The following is a 25,139-nucleotide window of genomic DNA, read 5'->3' on the forward strand; positions in this document are numbered from 1 at the left end:
AAGAAATTTTCCTTCTTTGTAGATTTTCCATTTATTTTTAAAATGCTATTTGACACTGAATAGAGATGGCAAGTTGTGATCTCTAGGAATAAAAGGCAGTAGAAGATATAACTTTATTATATTTCATTGAACCTACAAATCTTTTTTTTTTTTTGTCCAAAAAATGGTTTCCTATTAGGCAGTCTGCTCAATAGTCTCACTCTCAATTTTTTGTGTTATAAGAAGTGCATTGGCTAGGAGTTCAAATTTTCAAGTTCAACAGCATGACTTCTTAGGTGTTTTTGTCTCATCAGTAAGGATTTAGTAGACTACTTGTCTCTGGTTTGCCAAGATGGCTTATTTTATATTAGAGAAGCCTCAAAACTTTCCATCACTATTTCATAATGATGCCATGGGCCTGTGGTTATTTTTTCCATCTACTCCTCCTTTCTTCCCTACTTACTTGGTTTGGGTCTAATAAAACAAAAATTGTCTTAAAGATCATGTCCCTTGACTTTTTAGGAAGATACATGGGAAATACAAGCCAATATACTGCTGCCATTTTTTTCTTTTCCCAAACCATGTGTATTTATTAGAAAACCTGTAAATGAATAGGCAAGATGTTTACTCAAAACCTTAATTTTTATGTTCCAGGCACAGTGATAAGCATTTAAAACATGCTATTGTGTAGTAAGCCTCAAAACAACCCAACGACATAGACATTACTACACTCATTGAATAGAGGACAAATAAGCTTAAGAAGGTTACATAACATTCCTTATGCTATCAAATGAGTAATGTTTGGAGATTTGAATCTATAAGCTTTTACATATTTCCTCTTATGTGACTATAAGGATAAAAAACCGAATAAGACATGGTTCTTGATTTTAAAAAGTTTACAGTCTTCAGAAGAAACAAGAAGCTGTACACATTTAACTAAAACATATAGAATATATTTGTGTTATAATATAACAACCTGTTAGGCTCTGATAGTTATAAGTAATACTGAATTAAGCTTTAAAATTAATTCAAATAAATTTACTTCAGATTTTAGCTGTGAAAGTATGTAAACATTGACCATTCAAGCACTGTCCTATCCAAAAGTGATGGGGCCATGAGTTCTGATTGTCAGTTCAGTTGACAGCACTATTCTACTATGGAGATGAATACATCAGCCTTTGTTGATCTGTTACCATTAAACAGAGAAGGCATATGATTAAAATCCTTACTTGGTCATACATTTAGTAAGAAGGGTTTTTCTTATAAATTGTTTTACCAGTTAGCTTGCCTTAAGGAAAGACTCTGCTGGGCTAAAGACACAAGTTAATAAATGACTTGGCTTTCTGACTTCATACAGTGTTAGACTATGAATTTAGTGAATATGAGTCTCCACCAAGGCTGATTATTTAAACTACTACTCCTTCAGAAGTGCCATTTGATATCGTTCTTGAATCATTGAGATTTCCGTGTGAGATGAGGGCATTTCAGACAAAGAATACCAGTATTAGTCTTAATCCCCAGTATTAACATTAAAAATACATAACCAAATGTATTTAGAATGAAAAGAAGTGGAGGGCCTTGGTGGCTCAGTCGGTTAAGCGTCCCACTTTGTCTCAGGTCACGATCTTCCCGTATTTGAGTTCAAGTGCACGTTGGGCTCTGTGCTGACAGCTCAGCTCAGAGCCTGGAGCCTGCTTTGGGTTCTGTGTCTCCCTTTCTCTCTGCCCTTCCCCTGCTTGTACTCTGTGTCTCTCTCTCTCTCAAAAATAAGTAAACATTAAAAAAAATTTTTTTAGAATGAAAAGAGTGGAGAGGCAAAAGGAAGATGATGTCCACATTTAAGAGATAGAACCAGATGGAAACTCAATGGTCTTGACTCCCACCTAGAAAACTGACTGTCCCTTGGAACTGAGTTGTCAGAAATTGACACCTTTGATCAACTGTAATTATGTAGGAGGGAGGGGAGATGGAGAAAGAGAAATGTCGAAGGCAGGGTATCATTTTTTTTTTTCCTGCCAGCATCACTTAGGGTGTATCCAATTTTAAGCACAAAGACAAAAGTCACTCCTCTATTGATTTTAAAAACAAAGGATGAAGTTGGTGGCAGGATGAAGTTGGTGGCAGATAAACTCATCCACAATTGTGGTATTTGGAAAACATATTAGCAATTACATGAAAAAATAATCATCTATAAACTGTTTTTTTTCTTTTTGTGTATATGTGATGTATAATAATATGCCTTAATTATGAGTTTATTTGCCACATGTCTTAGCCTGTTTAATTTCTGAATCTCACTCTTATAAGCATTTTGTTTTCCTTTTTTTTTTTTTTTTTTTTTTTTTTTCAGTTAATGGCACCAAATTCATCCTGGTTAAAATAAAAATATGAGAGATTTAACATAGTCCATTTTAGGAATTGTATCAAAGCTAAATAATAGTTTTTCTTACAAAGTTTAAGAATGAAAATAATACAGGGGCGCCTGGGTGGCTCAGTCGGTTGGGCGGCCGACTTCGGCTCAGGTCATGATCTTGCGGTCCGTGAGTTCTAGCCCCGCGTCGGGCTCTGTGCTGACAGCTCAGAGCCTGGAGCCTGCTTCGTATTCTGTGTCTCCCTCTCTCTGACCCTCCCTTGTTCATGCTCTGTCTCTCCCTGTCTCAAAAATGAATAAACATTAAAAAAAAAAAAAAAGAATGAAAATAATACAGAATTTATTTTATAAGTTATATTATACAAATTAAATTAAATTGATGTGAATATATATTTTCAGGTTAAATATTAGTAATTTTCTCCATTATATGATTGTTTTAATGAAGAAAGTAAACATGAACTAAATAAAGTCATAAGTAGTTTTTGAATATGTTTTCAAACAAAAATAAAGTATTTCTTTTTCCCCCAGATGCAGGATCAGGATCTGGAGATGGCGGTAAGAGTTACCTTTTTATATATTTGAAGACTTACCTGTAGATATTATTTATGGGTATTAACTTATGTGTTTGCCATTACAGATGTCTGATACAAATTCACCTTTTTCATTTTAGGAAAAGGGAAAACAAAGTATCATTCTACTTATTACATAAATGTGTATACATGCAAATATTTTGATATATTTATGAATCATACTTAAGAACGTCTCATCTAATCTTTCTTGTTCATTCGTTTGTGCCTGAGTTATCTTTAAGAGAGATATGCATTTCAAAAATTCCTAAAGGAAGCCTCCAAGAACATTTAGCAGGGCAGAAAGAACTCATGAGGAAATTACTTAAATATTGAGATTTTAAAATATATAATATTGCCCTAAAATACCAGGTATTGGTATTAACACATACATAACTATCATGTAAACAAGATCTTACCTATCACATCAATAATTTGAAACTGAAGGAGCTTTAGTTCATAAAAAAAGGTAAAAAAGGTAAACAAAATATAAGCCCATGAAAATAAGATATTAGGTTTACTTCTTTGGCTAAATTAATCTCTATTATTTTTACTAATGTAAGACGTGTTTTCATTATTAAATTATGTGTTTAAGGAAGTATGCAAAAGAGAGGTGGAAACTTTTAAATTTGATCTGATGTCAAATAAGCCTTTATTTATGAATTGAATATTCATTGTAAATATCCCAAAATGTTTTTTCAAATGAAATCCAAACAAAATTCCACCTTTATGCACAACAAGAAAAAAAAAAAGGTATAATTTCAATAAGAATAATAAAAAGAGAATGTATAAAAACATACATTCTTGAGGCCTTGCTTAAGCTGTATAAAATGATCAAATGTATGATTCCAAGTCAATTTTAGTGTTTAAATGCAGAATTTGATGAAAGATAAAGAAAAGAAGGCCTTGGGTTCAAGAAAGATCTAACTTATCACAGTGTCTAGTTTGGGTAATACTTCAAAGATTTATCAAGTTGCTTTATGTAATGAGTCTTATTAGTTTAAGTACTACCCAGAGAACACAATTACAGCAAAATATTGGAGAGCACTTTTTCCCATAAAGGCTAAAACTGAACAGAAGTCAAGATTTAGTACCATGAGAGCGTTAAGATGTATTTAATGTCACATGACATTGAACAGTCATTTGATGTTAAGACAGTCTCTCACTACTTCTAAGAAATTGTTTTCCTGCCAGCCCCTCTGGCTGATTAATATAGTGTTCCTAAGAAAGCTTCTCTAATTATTTGGAAAGAAGAGCTTAGAACAACTTAAATGGTAAAGAAAAAAAAGAAAGGAAAAAGTTGCTTGAGTAGATATTTCACCATTAGAATATTAAAGAATTAATCAGTTTTAAAAGTGTTGCTTTTGGAAGGAAGTAGTTCGTATGCAAAATTCTGTTTATTTCCCAGCTATATTTAGTCTTTATATATAGATTACCTACTTTTGCAGATAATTACGTTGAGTTTCGACTGTTCCACTGTTCACGCAACAAGTCTTGTTAATTTTTTAACATCTTTAAAAACAACAAACTTGGGACGCCTGGTTGGCTCAGTCGGTTAAGTGGCTGACTGCAGTTCAAGTCATGATCTTGTGGGGTCCATGAGTTCTAGCCCGCGTTGGGCTCTGTGTTGACAGCTCGGAGCCTGGAGCCTGCTTCAGACTCTGTGACTCCCACGTCTCTGCCCCTCCCCCAATCACACTCTGTCTCTCAAAAATGAATAAATGTTAAGAAAAAATTTAAAAACAAAAACTGGACCACAGAAAATCTTCATTGGTCTTTCTTTTAAAATGCCACAATATACTTTTTTCCATTTGAGTCCCCTATCGTATCACACATCATTTCTTCATTTTAATTTATTTCTTAAGAAGACATGGTTTATGTTTCTGATGGTGGATTCCAGCTTTCATTCATTGTAATTAGCTCATGCATGTGGAAGTGAGGTCGACATCACTCTTCCCTGTTTCAGTCCGTATTGAGATCTTTGGTTCAGTGCGTTATACAGTGATCTAAATAAGGTAGTATGTTTTAGGAAATAATTTCGATGCCGTGAATATGATGTTTATAACTTGAATTTTGTACATTCTTTAGAAACCACTCTCCTTTTCTTATTTTCACCTCCTTTTTGCTTTTTACTATTCCTTTCAATTATTTGTGCTTTATAGTAACTTTGAGGAAAAAAAAAACAAAGCAACTTCTTAAAAGATAATTGTTTTATAAAAAGGAAAGGACATATAACCCATTTAATTGTGAGTTGTACTCTTTTTTTCAATAGTTGTTGTTCTGAAAGTTGTGGTATTGAGTATTTACTCTGTGAAAACTATTTTTTTAAATCAAAGACCAAACATTTTTTTAAACTAAATTACTTTTTTTTCCTAGTCTTTGTCTTACTTTGCTCTGAAATACTAATAGTTTTAATTTTCTTTAATTTTTTTACTCTACTACAAGGTACCAAAAAACCTGAGTTAATTAAACCTAAAGACCTAGTTTAGGGTAACCTGAACAATTCCAATCCACATATCCATTGGATTGTACATAAAATATATTTGATTCACTACCCCTGCTATTAAAGAAGATAGTCTTGCCTCTGTATTCTGTCAGAGTTCCTGTTACCAAGCATCAAAGGAGCCAGAATCCGTTTCCTTTGAATTAACCAGAAGTGATTAAATTACCTGTGATTGTTTGGTTAATCCATCAATCCTAGCTAGTGATTGTTCTAACAGGTCTCCATAGGATATATTCTCAATAATGTGTATTTAGTTAATAATTGGGACATATTTGCAAGCACTTTGTATGGTTAATGGTTATTTTTCTAATTTCTTTTAACAAAAGCTAATATAATTCCCACCTGGAATGCATTGATCTGAATAGAGAAGTGAACAGATTTATTTGCAAAAACACGTTGTATGTGTAGCTATTATAAATGATATCATGAAACCTCCAAATCCAAAATCACTTCAAAATACATAAATTTTTATTTTTTTAAGATTTTCCTGTATTTTTTAAATTAATGAATTTTATATTAGCAATGAAGGTTAGAACTAATTATCTTAAAATAATTTAAGTTTAACCCATTTGCACAAGGGCATATCTGTCATTTACTACATTTGAGGGAACATTTTTACCACAATATGAAAGCGATATAAAGGTTTCATGACGTTAGTATATATTTTATAGGGAATTTTGAAAATTTTAACTATTGATCTATTTATTCAGATGAAACAGTTCAAAGGGCTAACTTTACTTAGGTAAAACATGTTTACTAATCTCCAACATGATCTGCAAATATGCGTTCATTTATAAAAGTAACTTACAGTGTAATAGGAAACACTGCATACAAATCTTAAAGGTTGGGTTTTCCCATGCCAGTGACTGTGTCCTTTTAGGGTTCAAGAAAACTGACTAATGCAAGGAATAATTTTGTATTATTTGTTTTAAACATAAGACTTGCTGCTTATGGAATTCTGTTTTCAGACAAAAAGTTGGAAATGCATCTACCTCAAATACCCTTTTTGGATAGTCTCACACTTGAAAAAAAAAATCAGGATAAACTACAATTAACTATAAATGTGTCCTATAGGAAGGTAATGTGTGGTAACGTGTGGACCAAAGTCCAAAGAATTTAAGAACATAGCTGAAAGAAAAGGGTTGGCGTTTCAAGTACTTATATATATGGAGATTTAATGTTGTAAATAAGAAAACGGGTGTGTGTAGGAGGGATAATAACATCTTATCCTCCCACAGACTTCCTTAAGCAACAAATACTGCAGTAAGAAAAAAAGTATTAAAGAAACCTCCTCTTAAAATCCAGGGGTGTGTGGGTGGTTAAAGAATAATTTTTAACCCCTGCTTTTCTCTCAAAGCCTTTTAGTCCTATTATAAAGACAAAGCCATGAATATTTTCCTTTATTCTCTTAAAAATATTTCTGGATTTACTGGATTTTTGATAGATTTCTAGAAATAAAAAATAATTCTGGTGAAATTGTTTTTTAACTGGTTAAAAATATTTTAACTATTAAAAGAATTATAAATGTATTATCCTGCTATAGGTCTTGAAAACTCCACAAGTCAATTTTAATAACATCTTACGGGAAGTTGTATGATAATATCTGTAGAAATCAAATGTTTCTAAGGTTAGATACAATTGGGTATATTTTCATTTTGTGAGGTAAAATGAAGCACTGGGCCTATTTATACAACTTATATAATTACCTAGCTTCAAAAAAATTAGTTAATAGATGGATATCAGATATGTATAGTAACAAATCAAGTTTACATCCATGACTAGTATCAAGACTGATTTTTAATATCCAGGCAATTGTTGAGATAACTTTACTGTATGAAACCAGTTATGATATATTTTTATTTAATGTAAAGTTGCCCTGTGAAAATTAACTTTGTATGGTATTACTCAGATGTCTAAAATTAGGATGTTTACTTTATATAAATTTTGGGTTGAACAAGAGGTGTTTACAGTGCAACAAATTTTAGACCCTAGGCTGCTATTTCTGATTAATGTGGATTGCCAAAAATGGGGAAACAGTATTGTAAGAAGTTTGAGAACTTAAAAATTGTTTTTTAAAAATCGTTATGTTTCTAATATGAATTTGAGGATACTCAGGAATTTAGTTGAATTGAACAAGCCTGACAGAACCTAGGAATTGTGGCAAGGTTTCTGCAGCTGTAACAATGAATATGACACAGTTTGTTTTTTTTTTTTTTTTTTTTTTTTTTACTCAAAAGGAGATTACATGTAAATTCTCTTCTTAGCACACAATGGGAAAAATTATGATTCTAATTATCAAAAGAAAAATAATTCCCTGCAGAAATAAAATGTTAAATATACTGTAAATAACGAGGAGTTGAATATTCATTCCATAAAATGTTCTTGTGTAAGGCGAAGAAATTTTTCTCTTCTGTGTTCCTGTACACATTCCCTTTCCTGACCTCGATTTGTGTCTTCTCTACTTCACTGTCATGGTCAAGTTCCAGCAAACACAATATGCCTCACCATGCATTTTCTCCATGACAGCCAAAATCTGACGGGCATCACTTGTAAGCAGCTTCAGCTTAAATACTGATTCAATAAAGAAATTCTACCATGTATGCAAGGGCTGAGATTCTTTCAGGGCAATACACAGGGGGAGAAAGTGGAAACTTGCCTCACTTTAGCTGCCCTATGCCTGAGAGCTGCTCTTTTGCCTGGAGATGGGCGTATAGCCATCTGAACTGCAACTGAAATCTTATCCCAGCTTTTCCTGGGCTGCAATCCATTGTGCTTTCCCTTCATCTCAAAGAAAAGCAATATTGCAATGGAGTAATGAAATAGAGGTAGAATGAATGAGGAACACGTAATGGATAATAAAATTGGAAAAAATACGGAAAGCAAACAGAAGAAGGGAACAAAGTGAGAATGATGGAAAATGAAAAAGGAGAAAGGAACCTTTGTTATCAACTTGGCTATACTTTGTTTTCAACCTGATTACCATCTTAAACATAAAAATAACTTTTCACCCCAGTAGAATAGTAAGAGTTGTCTGAATTTCTAGAGAAGATTGCTTGAGAATGTGAAATGGATGGTACCAACTTTTGTCTGAATCATCTGTATGGGTTAAAAAAAAAAAAAACTAGGAAAAGAAATGCAGTCATTGTGTGTAGGGTGATAGAAATGCTTTGGATTACAAATCAGAAGATATGTATTCTAAATTTTTAATTGGCTCGAAGGCTGCCTATTTGATTTTTACCCTCATCTCCTTGGAGAATCATTTATCTTATCAGTAAAAGAGAATAATATCTACTTATAGGAAAGATGATTATAACAAACTAATGCAAGGAACTTTGAACTCCAAAAAATTAAAAATGAAATTAAAAGAATATATATTACCTTTGCTCTTTATTCCCATTTATTCTAAGAATATAATTTCTCTGAAGAGTTTAATTAGAAGTTTGAATCTTTTAATCAGTTATTTTTAAATCCACGGTTTAAAGTATTGATGCTGAGATAATGAGAAGAACCCCACGAATCCCATCACAGTTTTCAGTATTTGGAAGAGGCAGCTTGCTCCATACCTTCAGGGGAAGTAAAATTAGGGTTGATGTCAGAGGAACTGGACTTACGCAAGATAGACAAGAAATGAGGAATAATGTTTAAAATTTCAGAACAGTAAATAATTGCTCTTGAAACTAAAATGGCAGGCATATTGCCTCCACAGAAAACCAAAAAAGAAGAAATGAGATTGATTCACAATATAAAGAATTCAGTACACTTACAAGGAAGAATGTACATTAGAGTTCCAAGCATTGAGAAGTTTTTCCAAGACTTGAGCTTCTTAGAAATTCTTTTAAAATAGGTGGAAAGATTTGATTATAGTTCCACTTGATATTAGAGCATACTTAGATAAATCTTTAAGGATGCTGATACTTAATACATAATTATTTGGGTTTTTTAAATTTATTTTTTATTTATTTTGAGAGAGAGGATGTCTGAGCAGGGGAGGGAGAGAGGGAGAGAGAATCCCAGTCAGGCTCCATGGTGTCAGCACAGAGCCCGATGTAGGGCTCAATCTCACGGACTGGGAGATCATGACCTGAGTCAAAATCAGGAGTCTGAGGCTTAACTGACTGAGCCACCCAGGTGCCCTTATAATTATTTGTAAAACATTCCATGGTTTGTAAAAAGCACTAAAATAACATTAATTTATTTATCCACAATAATAGCCTTTGGATGTGTGAATGATGACCATGAAGGATAAACAGCTTATCCTCAAACCCAAAAACGGTGCATATGATAACCAAGTCAGTCCTTGAACTCCAAGAATGAAGGAAACTATAGTGGCACAACTATACCTCTTGCGGTAGCTGTTTATAACAACTACACCAGACCCCATATTCTGTGGTTTATGTAAATCATAAATGCTATCAATACTCATATATGATTTCATTATCCCATCTTCTTACTCCCTTCTCACTCCCATTTTTATTTCTGAATTCATCTGTTCTATTCAGTGTAGTACCCAAACGACTATGGGTTTTTGTTGTCTGTTATCTAAGTTAATCATACTCCAAGTCCATGGCACATTATGATTGCCACTTATTCTCCTCTATTCATTTTCTCCTTCATCCCCCATCCCTAATCCCATTCCTTTTTGTCCCCTAAGTATTCACTGTAAGGTATTCAGTATACTTTAAATTACTGTTGGTGGTAGGGGGCAGTATGGATATTTGTGTAGCAGCAGGAAGTAATGATTAAAAACACAGGTTCTGGGGTTGCCTGCATGGCTCAGTTGGTTAAGCGTTCAATCCTTGATTTCAGCTCAGGTCATGATCTCATGGTTCATGAGTTCAAGCCCCGTGTCAGGCTGTACACTGACAGCACGGAGCCTGCTTGGGATTCTCTCTCTCTCTTTCTGTCTGCCCCTCCAGTGCTTATGCTCTCTCTCTCTTTCTCTCTCTCAAAATAAATAAATAAACATTAAAAAGAATACATACATACATACATACATACACACACAGGTTCTGGATTTAGGGTCTGTAGGTTTGATCCCATCTCCACCACTTTCTAGCATTGTGACCATGGGCAGGTTACTTAGACTCTGTTTTTAGTTTCTTCATCTGTGATCCTGGCAGGGTTTCCGAAGAAGTAGACCTTGAGGTTGAGATCTGTGCATTCAAAGTTTACTGAGTAGTAGTCTCAGGATCAACATCTGTGCAAGGGAGGAAAGTAGGACTGGGCAGAGGGAGAAGCTGAACTGGTGCAGTTTAAAAAAAGCCACAGCAATGTTCCTACAGAGCTCTTAAGATGGGAGGGCCCCTATTAATTGTACTGAATCACAACAAATGGGGCTGACCTTCACATCCCTCCATTGATACCCACTGATGTGGGCAACCCCAAAGAAGGAGTGTTGCCTTGGGCCAGGTGGCTCTCTTCTTCTGCACAATAGACCAGGAAAGAGACTCGGCAATGAGCTGTCTGTATGCAACACTCCCCAATAGCTGAGAAGGGGAAAATGTGAATATTGCACCCTGGCCTCCTTTATGATCTTTAAAATTTAAAACAAAGGGAAAAAACAGGCAAAATTTTTGATCTCGTAGAGCTTATTTCTTGTGAAGAGACCCAAACAGTAAACAAATAAACAAGGGAAAATATAGATTGTCACATGGTAATGACTTCTGTGTAGAGGGAAAAATGGGATAAGGAAAGGTTGGGGGAGGGGTGCTGCTAATTAGCACGGGATGATCCCGAAGGGCTGGACAAAGATAAGGAGGAAATGAAGGAGCAAACCGTGCAGATAAGCAAAGGGAGGGCATTCCAGGATAAGTGCAAAGTGTACTTGGGTGATCCAAGAAGATCAAGGATGCTAGTTGAACTAAAGCAGGGGAGAAGGTGCTTGGAGTTGAGGGAAGGAGGTGGGGTTGAGCCTGTAGACCTTCCTACAAGGTTTGGTTCTTTCTGTGAGTGAACTGGAAGCTGTGATCTGACTGGTGATTTTGTAAGATCTGTGTTGAGAATGCACTGTGTTGAAGTAAGGGAGGAAGTGGGGAAGAAAAGAGATAACGTTCTTTTGTCTGGTGGCTGTTGATTTGCAGGAATCTGTGGTATATTTTCTAAAGTATCTCTTGTTTGTCTTAGATCTGTCAGTTTGCTACCTATCTGAGGGACATTGTCTGTGGTCCTTTATTGAACAGATACTCTAGGTTTTGCTATAGTCTAATCCATTTTTTTCTCTTAAGGTACTTCTTATTTGGGGTTTTATTTAGGATGTCCTTCTTCTGTTTTGATATTTTTAAGCAAGCAGAAAATTTCACTTGTTACCAACACATAGGAATCCCTCTGTATGCCACAGTGCATGCCAAATTGCACAGAATTGGTTTCAAACTTGGATTTGAAAATATAGCTTTTTTTTCACCATACTAAATGTTCAATACATATTGTAGCATATGATTTTCCATGTGTACTTAACAAAGAGCAATTTCATTTTCTCTGGTAAATTACACAGTTGTTATAACTCTGGAATAGAGAAAAATCCAGGAATAAATAGAAAACAATGTTTAAATAATGTTAGCATCCTGGCTCAATGAGTCAAACCAAAAGAATTATTCCAGAGCTTGTCAGTTAGTAAACGGGTTCTGAAAAATCTTTTAGTTTTGTATTCCTTGCTGATCTCTTTGAGAAGAATAAAAGGGGAACTAACCGGATTTTAAATAAGGTCTGATGCTTCCAAAAACCTGTTCTACAGATGGATCATTTAAGCTGAATCCAGTCCTAATTAAATATTTCTTATAACCTTAATCTTTCCCCCAATTTTCTCATTTTCCAGCTGCTTTTCTCACTCCTTAATCCCATAGTTTGGCTGAATCGGTGGCTGTTTTGTCATTACCTTCTTTGGGTAAAGGCCACAAACAGAAAACTCATTATTATGAAATCAGTTAAAGAGGAAACCCATTTTTATGATGGCTTCTGTGTAAAATTGATGTGCTCTGCACATATTTGTTCCTGGCAAAATTGAGAAATTTCTCATGATTTTGGAAGCACTACATTAGGACAAGAGTCATTCCAGATACACTGACTGTCCTCTCCGGAGACCATAGCACTAACAGAAAAACATGACCTTTGGCAAGTAGAATTTCTGACACATCGAGATTAGTGGGATTGGTGGAAACTTGGTGAAAAAATATGTTGAGCTAGAGAGCGTCATCTTTTCTCAACCCTCCGAGCTTTGCGATGCCTTTTGAGATTTTAAGGGTTGGAGAGTTTACAATGTTGAGGACTTATTCAGTTGCCCAAAAGACAACCATAATAGCAGCTTGGATGTGGTTGTCTTTGAAAGTAGGTGTTATTTTTAAATATAATTAAAGAGAAACACAGCTGGCAGTTTAGAAAAAGAAGGGAATTAGTAGTAAAGTTATTATACTGCATCTTAAATGGTGGGATGGTATGAAATGGTTATATTCTGGAAGCTCACACTCTCACTGCTTTTGAGGTCCATGCTGTCTAATGTTCAGACACTGATTAGAAAACTCCCTCGGCCTTTCACTAAGAGAGAGCTCCTGTATGCCAAGCTGTGCTTTGAAATGGAATGTGGCAGAGTTATAAAGCCAGTCCAGTCCTATAAATCAGCATGCTCTGTGGATTTTCCATTGTGGACAGTTCTCAAATCTATATCTCCAGACTATCCACCAATCCCCTATTTCAATCCCTAGGCATTCCTTGTCTATAACGTTGAAAAAAAAACCCCTAACAGGTCTCCCTGCTTTCAGTCTTGTCATCCTAATTTTTTTCTTACTCACACAGTCAGAATGATTTATATTAAACACTTATCTGAGCATATCATTGCCCTGCTTACAACCCAACAATGGCTGTCCATCTTCCTTAGAATTAAAGTCAGTCTTCTAGTAGGAGAAACAGAGACCTCCAGAATTAGTCCAGTACCTGCCTCTCTATACTCATCACTAGTCTTCTTCACCTCAGACTTGCCACTCCAGTATACCTTTTCATTGACAGTAGTTCATTGGGATACAACACAATTGATTTCGTGCCTTTTTGCTTTGCTCATGCTCTTCATTCTTCCCCATGCTTTTGCCTAAATATTAGTCACCTTCCAAGACTAAATCAGGGATCAGACTCTACAGGAAGATTTCCCTCGATCTCCTGATTGGTCTAAATACCTCTCACCGATTCTCCTTTGTATCATCAAACTAATTCGTTGAAATAATCTGTTTGTATATTTGTCTGGAGGTAATTGTTATTAATACTCATATACACAGGCCACAAGGCCTGGTGCTTAGTAGGATCTCATTAAATATTTGTTCGGCTGAACTAAGGCTCTGACACTAACAGAAAACAAGTGTGCTTGAATTTCAAAATGTTTCCTTCGCATTTGCAAACTACAGCTTAAGTTATTTGAAATCCAAAATAAAAGTTGAATGTGAAGGGCTTTATGTACTGAAAAAACCTGTAGAATTATCTTAATTTCATAGGAGAGGACTGAAAAACAACAGACCCCAAAATTAGAGCATGCCCCATCCCACCAAGAACAGGTGAGAAGATGATATTCATAAACCTAAGCACCCACTTATATATCCTTATGTATACAAAACTCAAAGAAAATAAAGGTAACCAAAGAGGATTCTGGTGAAAATAGGCTGCAAGCTTAATCTGAAAGGCTTTTCTCCGTTGCCTTTTCTTTGTTTTTGAAGAGCATCACCTGATACAAGTATATCGATGTGTTCACTTGTGATTTACCTCATTCTCCTAAAAGTCGTGTGTGAGAAAAAAAAAAAAAAAATTGAAGTTATTTTAGGATTCTAGTTAGTTAGTTTGTAGGTAATTGAGGTAATTTTACCCTATGTGAGTACTTTATTTCACATCCAAATTACTTATTAAAATACCAAATGACTTTGGCCAGAGAACAGAATCATTTGGAAATCCACTTGATGCTTTCATTTATTTGACATTGAACTGGTGAAAAAAAGCCTGTCTTTTCTGAGTTTTCAAGGAATTACAATGATTACCCCACATAAAATGTACTTTAGCATCAAAGAATATTACTTGCAAAATAGAACACTGGGTATTTGTTCCTTCCATCTAGAAAGCTTCTTAACCTAATGAAATAAGAGCGGGACTCTGTGAGCTTCAGCTGTTATGAGATATGCAGCAATATAGGGAAGAGGGAAAAGGAGCCTCCACGTGATGCCACGAAGATTCTAGAGCAATGATTTTAGAGTATGTCACCTCACTGTTCGAGACTGAAAGTGAAGATACTACCAGCAGAATTCCACAGAACTGTGCCTGGCATGTATTTAGGCACTTAATAAATATTGGATAAAATAATGGGTGGATAAATGAGCTGACTGGGCAATGATATCCACTCCTACAATAGCAATTAATTGATGTGTATGTGAATACGGACTGATGTGCATGTGGATAGAGACATCATTCTTTAAGAAATGAGAAGAGAGTGATTATATTTATTTTATCAACTCCAAGCCACACCCCTCACCCACCCTTTCCACCCCATCTATTTCCCCCCATCCATGAAATAGGAACAATGTGCTAATGCTGTGCTCAGATATAAAAGAACAGATTTGTGAGGGATAAAAAGGAGAGTTTGGAGGAACAAGGCAGGAGGGCAGTCTGATGAGAGAGAAAAGGATGTTCCAATGCAAAATTTCAGAAGAGAGGAGAAAGCAGCGAGGTTTAATATTTTATAGAAATAGAGTTTTAGTGTCCAAGTAAGAAACAAAACAGGTGGAATTTTAAATAGACTGGGTAGACTATTGTTTCTTATAGGTTCCAACTTTTAACATCTCTTTGCATTATTAACCCAAATGATATTTACTCATTTAATGCACTTCCCTCCTCGATTGTTTCTATACTCCCTACACATTTGTTTTGAGAAGAAACCGAGAAAAATGTGTCGCAGGCATAGATTTTCTTCCTAACTCTACCACGTATACATTTTCCTTTCCATCTAAAATAGCACTTAATGCTGCCGGCACATATTTCATTAGGAAAAAATCAGTTTCATTCTGGCCAGACAAGACAAAGGTGGAAATCAATGTTTAATACTGCTGAGTAGGAGAGCTGAAACCTTCCCCTCCGCTGGAACTTCTGAAAATGTGTTCTGTGGAACTTGAATGCTTCAAGATGCTATTATACCAGAGTCTCCAGGTAAGTGAGATTGGGAAATGCAGTATATTTTCGTTCCTTTTGAAGAGTCACATATTGGATGACGACCTTGTTTCCGTTTGCCCGAAACTTTTCTAGTTTTTTTTTTTTTTAAAGATTTTGTTTTTAAATAATCTCCACACACAGCGTGGGCTCGAACTCACAACCCCGAGATCAAGAGTTGCACACTCCGGCAACGCAGCCAGCCAGGCGCCCCAAGACTTTTCCAGCTTTAGCACAGAAAATTCAGCAAACTCCTCAGCCCTGTTAAAAGTGGGACCATTGGTCACCTTAGTCACATGCAAAAGACTGAAATATCTTCCAGTGAGAAGCAGGTTAAATTCTGTTTAAACCATGTTTTTCAAGAACTCCTGACCATGAAACATTTTTCTTAAACAAAGATATTAAAAATCAAAGGACTGGTCATCTGTGGTACACCTTGAACTCCAAATGATTGGCTGGATGAATTTATGAAAGGGACTTCTGTTATACTCAAGGAAGTATTGGGTTCAACAAAGAATTTTTTCTGAATTCAGAGATATTTTTCTCACTTTTTCTAAGTAGTTTTTAGCTCTAAATATCCGAGAATTAAAAAGTACTATTTCTGACATTTCTAGCACACGGTATTTACTGATAATGCTGAGGGAGCATTTCTTTTGACAAAGTTCCTAATTTTTGTGCCTCTGGGACAAGGCCAAGCAGACGAAAAATTCAATAGCTGCATACTACTCCCGGAGCTTCCTGGAATGATAAGGAATAGACAGAAAAGTGCTTCAAATAGGGTGTGATTTTTAGGTATGCTGCTTTCCAACTGAGTAATAGTAATTAGCACCGATAAAGACACATCGGTGCTAATTTACAAAGATGTGTGTATGTATAGTTACATAAGCCACTAACATTCATATAGCTTCTCTTCTCTAATAATTAAGCCCAGTGTAACACTCTAAAGACTAATAGACTAATACTTTTATTAACAAACTTAATGAATGCCTGCTATGTGTCAGGTTTTTATAGCCAGGCAGTAAATACTTACTATAACTGTTCAAGAAAAGCATATCAGCACCGTTTTCCAATGAAGAAAATAAAAGACACAAAGTCTGAGTTACTTGTCCAGGACCGTGTAGTTAGTGGCACAGCCAGGGGCTTAAACTCAAGCCCCTGAAGGTCCTACTTGTCCCCTTTCTCTGCTGTTTCATGTGAAGTCTGCCATATATTTTAAAGTCAGAGATTTAAATTTAAAATCTATAATCTTTTATGTAAAATATATTAAACATCTATGAATTTGAAAGGGAAGTAGCTGTGAAGTAGGAAACTTGCACTAATTAGGGAAACATCTATGCTATTTATTTTGTGTGATGTGACCTGGGGTTGAACTTCTTGGTGTGTGCACACATGCATGCACAAACACGCACACACACATGCACACACACACAGATTTCTTATTCAAAGAATGTATTCCATGTGGTTTTTGTACTTATCCATATATTAGTACTTAGTACCATATATTAGTACATTAGTACTTATCCATATATTATACTGTATATTCTCCTAGTATGGATAATATAGCATCATGCTATTATACTTTGTGCCAGCTGTGCTTTAGATGTTTGGGATACAGAAGAAGTCCCTGTTAACATGAAGCCTGATTCTCAAGGGAAGAAACAGACATAAAACAAGTAAATAAAGAGATAAGAACATTTCGTCGAGTGATCATTTCTTTTAATAAAGTAAAGCAAAGTGATGTAATACAAAGTGACTGCGTTTTGTGGGAAGAGAGAGATTTGCACTGAACTCCTGAATTATAGAAAAGAAAGGTGCTCCAAGATCCAGAGGCAAGGCATTTGAAGCAAAGAAAGAGCAAATGTGAATGCTCTAAGGGAGATCTTAGTGAAATCCAGAAACAGGAAGAAACTAAGTATAGCTTGAGCAAAACGATGAGCAGGAAGATGGGAAGCAGAGAGTGGAGAAGTGGTAAGGAATTGGATTGTATTCATAATGTCAGGGGAAGCCTTAGAAAGGGAGTAATATAATCTGGCTTATATTTTTGAAAGACTACTCTCTGCTGTGTGGACAATGAATTCTAGATGAAATAAGAGAGGAAACAAAGAAACCAGTACAAAGGATTATTGTGACAGGACAGGTAAAGATGACCTTGACCTGGCCAGGGTAGTGGCAACAAAGGTAAAGAGATGGTGACAGATGTACTGGTGCCCCGTATTTACTCAAATCACTTTCCATCCCTTTCCATAATGACGCTGGTATGAGCAAAAGTGTTATATGCCAATGTAAAGAAGGATCTGGAAAGGGAAAGGAAAAAAGATAATCCCGTCACCTCATTTTGTAGTCCTCAAATTCTCCATTCACATTCCACATGAATGAAAAGAGAGCTTTACTTTAGGACATGAAAATGTTTCATAAAAATATCACTAAAACAACAACAACAAAAAGACTAAGCCCATGCATTGAGCCTATTATACTTATCTAAGGCAATTTTCTCAGACTTCAAGAGGAAAGCAGATTGATGTACTTTTGGGATTTTCAACCAGTGGCTTTTCAATAAAGCCTTCATATGATAATAGTGTTTTTGTTTTTCATTTACCATTTTTAATGTATACCACTTAAGCGTCACCACTGGTGTGGCAGTAAAAGGTAAAATATAAAACTACGCAGCTCTATAATTTGGCCTTTAAATGGCTTTATGTATTTATATTCTATGTAGGATATGTAACAGATTGTGATAACAGAATCCAATATAATCAAATTGCAGCCTTACGAATATAGCAAATATCATGAAACAGCTCCCTTCTGCTGACTCAAAGAGTGGGAGTTCCATTTCTTTCGTTATATTTTTTCTGTAACAGCTTATCACTAGCAACACCTTTGTGGCAGTTCCGCTCTGTCAATGCGAATGTCCCCACAGTAGCACTTTTACCTATATTTACCATGATTCTCACATTGAATTTTTTTTCCTCTGGAGACAACTAATTTGAGTGTCTTGAAACATAAAACTTACGGCTCCCACTTGTAGTTTCCCAGTTCACATAGGTATATATTAGAAGTCACTTTCAAACGCAAAAAAAAAAAAAAAAAAAACCCAAAAAACAAAAAAATCCCAAGGCCCTCGGATAGACTTTGTTCGACCTCCATGCTGCTACCCTATTTTATTTCTCTAAAGCCTGTAGCCTCTCACGTCTGCTGTTATAGGGCAAAATGATACATGGGCTGCTAGAGAGATATATGAACACCACTACATTTAAACTCTGCTTGTCGGTATGTTGAAATGCAAATGCAGACACCAGAACATCCTGAGAGTGGCATCATTTAATTCACTCTCTCTCTCCTGTCCAGTCTTGGGTGGGGATTTCAAAGGTGCTGTTAAATGTTTGTAAAGATGTCTTTGGCAGAGACTATTTTTGAATGAGTATGGTTGTTTTTTCTGTTTTGTTTTGTCTAGGGTGGTTATTTGATTTTTTTAAAACTTGTTTAGCTTCTCCTCCTCTTTAACCTTAAATTATGATTCTGTTATACTCTGGAACTCACAGGGGTCACCCTTACTGGATTCATGAAGTGGGAATAGTGTTGTACCAGTAGGGGGAGCTCATACCATGCCTATATTGTGGGTTGTAGCAAAGTTTCTTCTGTAGGTTTGTACAGTTAGGGTGGAGCTATTTAAACTCTAAAGCCAACAAAGATCATGGATTGGAATAAAAGTTATTTACCCCAGTTGAAAAGTTGTAATTTGCTAAAATTGTAAATCTCAACTACGGTAAAAGTTTAGGTGACTTTGGTGGATGAATCTGCATGCCATGGTTGAATTTTTTCAGGTAGCTAAAATGTGGGGCTTTAAAACATGTGAAAAGATTTCTTCCCTGTCATATGTGTACTTTCCTCCGTAAGTAATAGACTCAACACCTAATGTGAAGGGTTTTTGTTTGTTAATGACTGTGGGTCAATGTAAACATGGCAGGTCCCAGAGGAAAGTGCCAGTGGATATAGGGTTGAATGGATACTGCTTTTACTTTTAGACTTGTTTTTCCTCATAAATGTGTCTTAAATAAGTTTACTAAGTTGGTGTCAAATATTGTCTGACAGTCACCGGGATCATTATTAGCTAACTTTCACCCAAATCACTGAGGACTCAGGGCTTGAAGCATCCTTCTCCCATTCTTTTTCCTTCCTCAAGGTTGTTATGGCCTTTGAGTTGTCAGCACCTTTCAAAATACTCTCTGCAATTTTAGACTCTCTAATATGGTGAACGTTGAGCACTTTGTTGTGAATGTAGTTTTTTCTTCTCCCCCAGTATTTAGTGTGTTCACAGGAGATGCTCATTTCTTACACTTTATTGAGCACCCATTTAATACCAGGCACTGAAGGAGAGACCCAAGGTTAAAAAATAAAAATGAACAAGACTGACTTCTCCCCACAACGAACTGATGATCTGGGCAATCCAGCACTAGCGTGCTGGGAAAAGAGTGGTTCCAAAGCCAAGTTTTCTCCATCAGAAGAAAAAGACACAGTCATCTTCAACCTAGTCTGAATGTTTGACTTTCAAATCATTTCTCACTCAAGCCACTTGTCTAGTTGCTTACATTATGTATAATAAATTTGAAAGTTTTTGCGTGTGAAAGTGCACAATGCCTACGTTTGGATGGACCTCACTTATGTCATCACTTCTGTCGTATAATTTTCACCCAAAGGAATGTGCTATTTCATTGGTAGAATCTGTGTGGAAACACTGGTGTGCCAGTGGCAGGATGGGAGACAGAGCAGAGAGGAATGTGAGGTGAAATGGGAAGAGGAGACTGGAAAGTGGAAAAATGTTCCCGGGCATTGGCTCTTGTTTCCTCAGGGTGAGCCCCACAATTATCTAGCAGTTTTCTAGCAATAAAATAGCTGTCCTATGGTCGATAAGCCTTTAGCATGACAGAGTGATGACCCTAGACTAGATTCTCAGATTTAAATACTTCCTTGATTCCCACAAAGCAAAACCTCTTTTCTCCTATCTCCCTTCAAAATAGACTTTCTTCTTTCTGCTGTCAGTGTTACTACTGTGCAGTGTTCCCACTTCAGTGCCTAATTACCATGGCATCATTGCTGCTACAGTGCCTTTCCCTGGTCTTCCCCCATTTCTTTTTCGATCTATTTTATGTTTCCTGACTTGGGTTTCCCTGAAAAAGCTGTTCTATAAGTATTTTCCGTCCTTCCTGAGCAGACTGACTATGGCGATGCGTAGAGGCCGCTCCTTGGGAAATGCTTGTAGCTGCAACTTCCGGGCCCCTTCTCGGCCTCCATATGTAATTGAGCATTTATAATATTGGGTTTTTTCTTAAAGGAGTTCCATTAAATGGTATATATTCAGGCTCTACAGAAACGTGGATCTGTCTCTATGAGTTTTAGTATTTAGATCTTTGGTTCACTCTTCAATTGTTGTGTTGTTATGTTGTTGTTTTGTGGTTCTGTAGGTAGGTTGTTGCTACGCCGGTTCTTTTCTTAATGAATGTTTTTAACTTGTTTATTTTTCTCCCAAGCGGCTTAGTCCACAGTTGTGTCAGAAGTCAGGTTTTCTAACAAAATTTCATGGATCTTTCAACTATTTTTATAAAACATGGTATTTAAATCTCTAACACTAGGTCTTACAGTATAGATATCCTATGACTCAACAAAGTATACAACATTTAATATAATGTAACATATAACATATGTTAATATATAACATATAATATAACATGTAATATAGATATCCTATGATTCAACAAAGTATACAACATTTGAGCCAAATGGTGATATACACCATTTATATGATTCACCCAGAGACTCAAATTTCAGGATCAACAGTGACTTTGAAATGAGGCCCCTCGTGAAATCTACTGGATATTTAAATTCCATGCACCTCGACTTCCCCCCACCACACACACACACACACACACACACACGCACACACTCTTGCTCCAAAGATCTAAGGCTATCAAAATTTTAGAAGGCAGTTCCAACAACTGTCCTTCCTAGGCAGTAACATCACAGTGGAAAATTTCCTGAGAATACTAAGCTTCTGGCAGTCATACAGTTTGTGTAACTCACTAAAGCAAATGGTGACCCAGTGATTCTTACTGCCCTTGTTACTTTTCACCGTTTGCTGTGGTCTCAGAGAAAACTTAAGTTCATGTCCTTGATTTAGACTTTCCTGTCTAGAACTGATAACGGCAAATGATTTTATTCATTCATTAAACATTTTATGTCTGAGGCACTTGTTCTGGGGGTATAGATGTGAAAAACAAACAATAATCATGTTAACATGGCAGTGACGTTTAATGGAGTAGGGCAATGAGGTGGGAGATATTGAAGGACGGAGAAAGCCTTTTTAATTATCTAGAGCATTTCCTTAAGGCAGATCCACAAACTTTCAATCCCAAGCAGTAAGAGTGGGCCATTGCTCACAGGAACTGCTATGACAGTTCTTTGTATTACAGATTTTATTATGTGTGGGGTCCGTACAGAGGTGGAGCTATACAATGGCAGTAAACTGAACATGAAGTCATTAAAAATTAAGTTTTATGTTATTCTTTTGTGTGTCATGAGAGTAGCAAAATTAGCACATTCAGTTCCCAGAATCACAGCTTCATCATAAAGATGAGTCATGGTGAACTAAAGGGACTATATTTTAATGAACCAATCTGGTTACTGTAGCCCATCTATGCTCAGCAGCAGACTGCCTAGGGAACAGGAGACAATCTATTTTTCAAATGATGAATTAGTCCCCGATGCTGTTCTTTCTTGACTCCCCTCTCAAGACTATCTGCTCTGTTCCTCCTTGAACACACTCTTGCCTTGGGGGTTTTCCTTAACGACAAATAATAGTAGGGCAAAACAATCAAAATTGTTGTGGTTGCAATTCCCCATTTGGCATTTGTTAACAAACAGGAACCACCAAATATTTATTATGTATTTACTGTGTTTACAGCACAGTGGGGTTAAGTAGGAATCTTTATAAAATAATCTCTTCTCCTTGAGGAGGAGCCTGTAGTCCTTGAGGAGAGTGAAAGCATGCAGATTGGAAAGAATCAGACCCAAAACCATGATGTGCAGTCATTCAGAAAGGAATGATTGATCAAGCGGTAGAGAGAACCTCGGAAAGGAGATAAGACATGAGTTAAACTTTGAAAAGTAGTTTGGGGTTTGAAAAATTTGACATTTTTTAATCATTTCCCAATTTGATTTTTTTTTTAATTCACAAACTAACCATTTCCTATTGACCAATGGATAGTGAACACTTATTTTTATTCCTGGTTTCAGCTGTTCATTTCGTGAGTACTTTTAGTTATTTACCTAGCTCTAGGAGAAATTCATACTAGAGATACTAACGTGCTGAGTAATACATTCCAATGTCAGAGAAACTTAGTGGAGACAAAAAGATAGGAAAGACTAGCAATTTCCAGTCTCCTCATTGTAACCATAGGCAATGTTTATGACTTGTGATATTCTGATACAAATATTTTAGGCAGATTTTGAATAGATTGTCTTCCACTGAGTATCACGCAGTATTATTTTGAAACGATGTTAATAGCGCCAATATGTGCCATGTAATGTACTTGACTGATAGTTAAAATGCTTGGCTAGTATCATATCTGTCTTGTTTTCACATTAAAAATAATAACTTTAGATGTCAAACTTCCTGACACACAATATATTAGAGGTATAATTTTCAAAGCATATATCCAAATAAGGGTTCTCCTTCAAATTTGATCCTTTGTGAACATATTATCACATTTGAACAATAGTGATACCATTAGTCAATGGATTTTCTGAGTCTGTTTCATTCTTTCTTAGACAGCCATTATATAACTGCACAAATACATTTCCTTACATTATTATGAGATTTAATTAAAACAAAAATGGCCCAGCTTGATCATCTTCCTCATTCATTCATGTGACACATATTTGCATGGCCCTCATATATGTTCCAGGCTCTGTGCCAGAGAGGCATGGATCCTGCCTCTGAGGAGCTTTGTTAGTACAAGAGGCCAGGCAAGAGGTTGGCAAAAGAACAAGAAGAAAAGGGCCATTTGAGACAAAGGAAATGGCATGTAGATACATGGAAGTGTGGAACAGCATGGCATTTTCAGGGAACAACAGATGGCTTCGCATGACTGGAATGTAAAATTCAAGGAGAGGAAGGAGGAAGGGTGCACATGATGCTAAAAGTGTTATTGTAAGCCAGACAACGAAAGATCTTTTTAAGCTTAAAAAGACTTTGTATTATCAAAGGTTTCATCTGTATTTTTTTTTTTTTTTACCATAGTCTAGAAGACGGTTCTGGTTGCTCAAGGATACTTTTACTAAAATTTGAGGGATTCAGGACAGGAAGAACAAATGGCGTAGCCAAGCCTAGGAGTACGTGTGGCCTCAAAGCGACGTCTACTTTTTGTGAGCTAATTATTTCTCCTTTTGAACCACAGAATGTACCGAAACTCAAGTTTTGTGCGTTTTTATTATTTTAGTGCTTAAAATGCATTGTCCTATTTAATTTATACAACAACCCAAGTAATAGACATTCATCTCTCCATTTTACAGAAGGGAAAACCAAGGCTCAGAAAAAAAAAAAAATCGCCCAAGATTTCCTAGTTACTAAGAGACAGAATCAAAATTCGAGCTCAGTTCTGTTTGACACCGTGTGTAATGGTTTATACCGTGCTGCCGCTATCCCTTACGCAGGCCTCATCTATTTCATGTCTGAATGCGAACGCTATCCGTGCTGGAGAACACTTAAATCCTTCATTAAATTGTCCCAAGAGTCAGATAGGAAATGTTGATGCTGATTTCTTTAAATCACAACGTTCATATTAAACATTCCGGAAGTTGCCAGAGAGAGAATTTTATAGCTATCTTATCTTCAGCTTTCTATAGGAAGTGCATCTCGATCCATTAATTCTCGAATTCGTTTAAAGAACAAGTGAGAAGTCTCTAAGTGAGCTGAAACTTTCAAGTGTGACCTGAAAAAAAAGAAAAAAAAAAACCTCTCTTGACCTCAGTTTCTCATCTCTGAAATGAAGGGTTTGGACCAACAATCCCAAAGGTCCCTTTTCTTGGTCTCAGGATTCTGCACACCCTCCAAAATAAATGGCATTTACTTCTATAGATACAGTAAAAGCTGGCGTCGAGGTGAGAGAACAACTTCAAGTGTAATTATTTATAAATGCCAAATTCAGAATCAGACTTCAGAACTGTGATTTTTGTGTTTATTTTTAAGTACTCTCATGGCCTGCATATTTCTGGCATATGTAGGATTTGTTACTGGTGATATACCCGGTTTATAAACAGAAAATTGTTCTTTAAAAACACAAAGTAGCAATGCGTTTCACATTTAAGTCAATAGAAACAAAATAATCAGGAATACCTACTAATGACATCGCGAGTGTTTGTTATCATGAGAGGCAGTAAGGTGGAGGGGCAGTAAGTCTGTGACCCGACTTTGGGTTCAGCCCTGGTGCTGCTACTTCCTAACGATGGAACTTTAAGCAAGTGCATTCCACGCTGTGTCTTCCTTTCCCCGTCTGTAAGACAGCTT

The 25,139-nt window shown here is 36.0% G+C and overlaps 1 protein-coding gene across 4 annotated transcripts in view; it reads left to right on the plus strand.

Annotated features, from left to right (window-relative positions):
- TMEFF2 (transmembrane protein with EGF like and two follistatin like domains 2) overlaps nucleotides 1-25,139 on the plus strand; it is a 235,447-nt gene that overhangs the window by 13,041 nt on the left and 197,267 nt on the right. For all 4 annotated transcript variants that reach the window (XR_007454319.1, XM_049615233.1, XM_049615231.1 and 1 more), the window contains exon 4: nucleotides 2,876-2,902. Coding sequence is in view for 3 of the 4 variants with exons in the window: in XM_049615233.1 (XP_049471190.1) it covers nucleotides 2,876-2,902 (27 nt within the window). In the remaining variant the exon portion in view is untranslated. The remainder of the gene's footprint in view (nucleotides 1-2,875; nucleotides 2,903-25,139) is intronic.

Source organism: Panthera uncia (genome assembly GCF_023721935.1).
Source record: "Panthera uncia isolate 11264 chromosome C1 unlocalized genomic scaffold, Puncia_PCG_1.0 HiC_scaffold_3, whole genome shotgun sequence".
NCBI lineage: Eukaryota > Metazoa > Chordata > Mammalia > Carnivora > Felidae > Panthera > Panthera uncia.